Source organism: Trypanosoma equiperdum (assembly GCF_001457755.1).
Source record: "Trypanosoma equiperdum strain OVI genome assembly, contig: ctg_1570, whole genome shotgun sequence".
NCBI lineage: Eukaryota > Euglenozoa > Kinetoplastea > Trypanosomatida > Trypanosomatidae > Trypanosoma > Trypanosoma equiperdum.
The window spans coordinates 1-679 of record NW_027123583.1 but is presented as its reverse complement, the minus strand read 5'-3'; the positions used below and the strand labels follow the sequence as shown (position 1 = coordinate 679).

Below are 679 nucleotides of genomic sequence, written 5' to 3'. Positions count from 1 at the left end.
ACATGCCTATACCCAAAGAGCTGACAGATGATGCCCAGGAAACCACCCTAGGCAAAATCAATGACGTGGACCTCCTAATTCGCCCGTATTTTCACTATGTAGATGCCAACAAGAGAAAACTTCAAAACACATTAGACGAGTTACGAAATGTAACAAAAGTAAAAATCCAAAAGAAGCAGAAGACAAGGAGAAAGTTTGCAATGCAGCAGGAGACGACCAAAACGAATGCGCAAACTTAAAGGAGAAAGGATGTGTTTATAAGAAGGATGGCGAGAATGGTCAAAAGCGCACATTGACTGAGGGAGGCAAAAAAAGATGCAGCCAAACAATATGAAAAAGATGGTAAAACTACAAACACTACATGATGCAATTCTCTTGTTATTAAGACTCCCTTTTTCCTTGAATTTTTTGCTTGCATAATTAAACTTCTAAAGATTTTGCACAATATTTTTCAACTTTATGCAATTTTCTATTTTAAGATAATCTAATAAGGTTTCATGAAATATGATATATATTAGCATAATTTGATGAAAATGAGAAAATTTAAAAATCGTAAATATCTAACATTTTGACACCAAAATGTTCTATGAATATAAATTAGTATGGTGCCGGAGTGTTAAAATATTACTCGCTGGCGATGCCGGCCACTCAACGTGGTGCCAGGGTCCAGTACCCCTAT

The 679-nt window shown here is 35.9% G+C and overlaps 1 pseudogene across 1 annotated transcript in view; it reads left to right on the top strand.

Annotated features, from left to right (window-relative positions):
* The window catches only part of TEOVI_000508400:pseudogene, a 1314-nt pseudogene extending 913 nt beyond the window's left edge, over positions 1 to 401 (top strand). Inside the window, 3 exon segments of the mRNA in view lie at positions 1 to 146; positions 149 to 298; positions 300 to 401. The exon segment at positions 1 to 146 is cut by the window's left edge and continues 913 nt beyond it. Coding sequence covers positions 1 to 146; positions 149 to 298; positions 300 to 401 — 398 coding nt within the window.
* Positions 402 to 679: the final 278 nt, after the last annotated feature.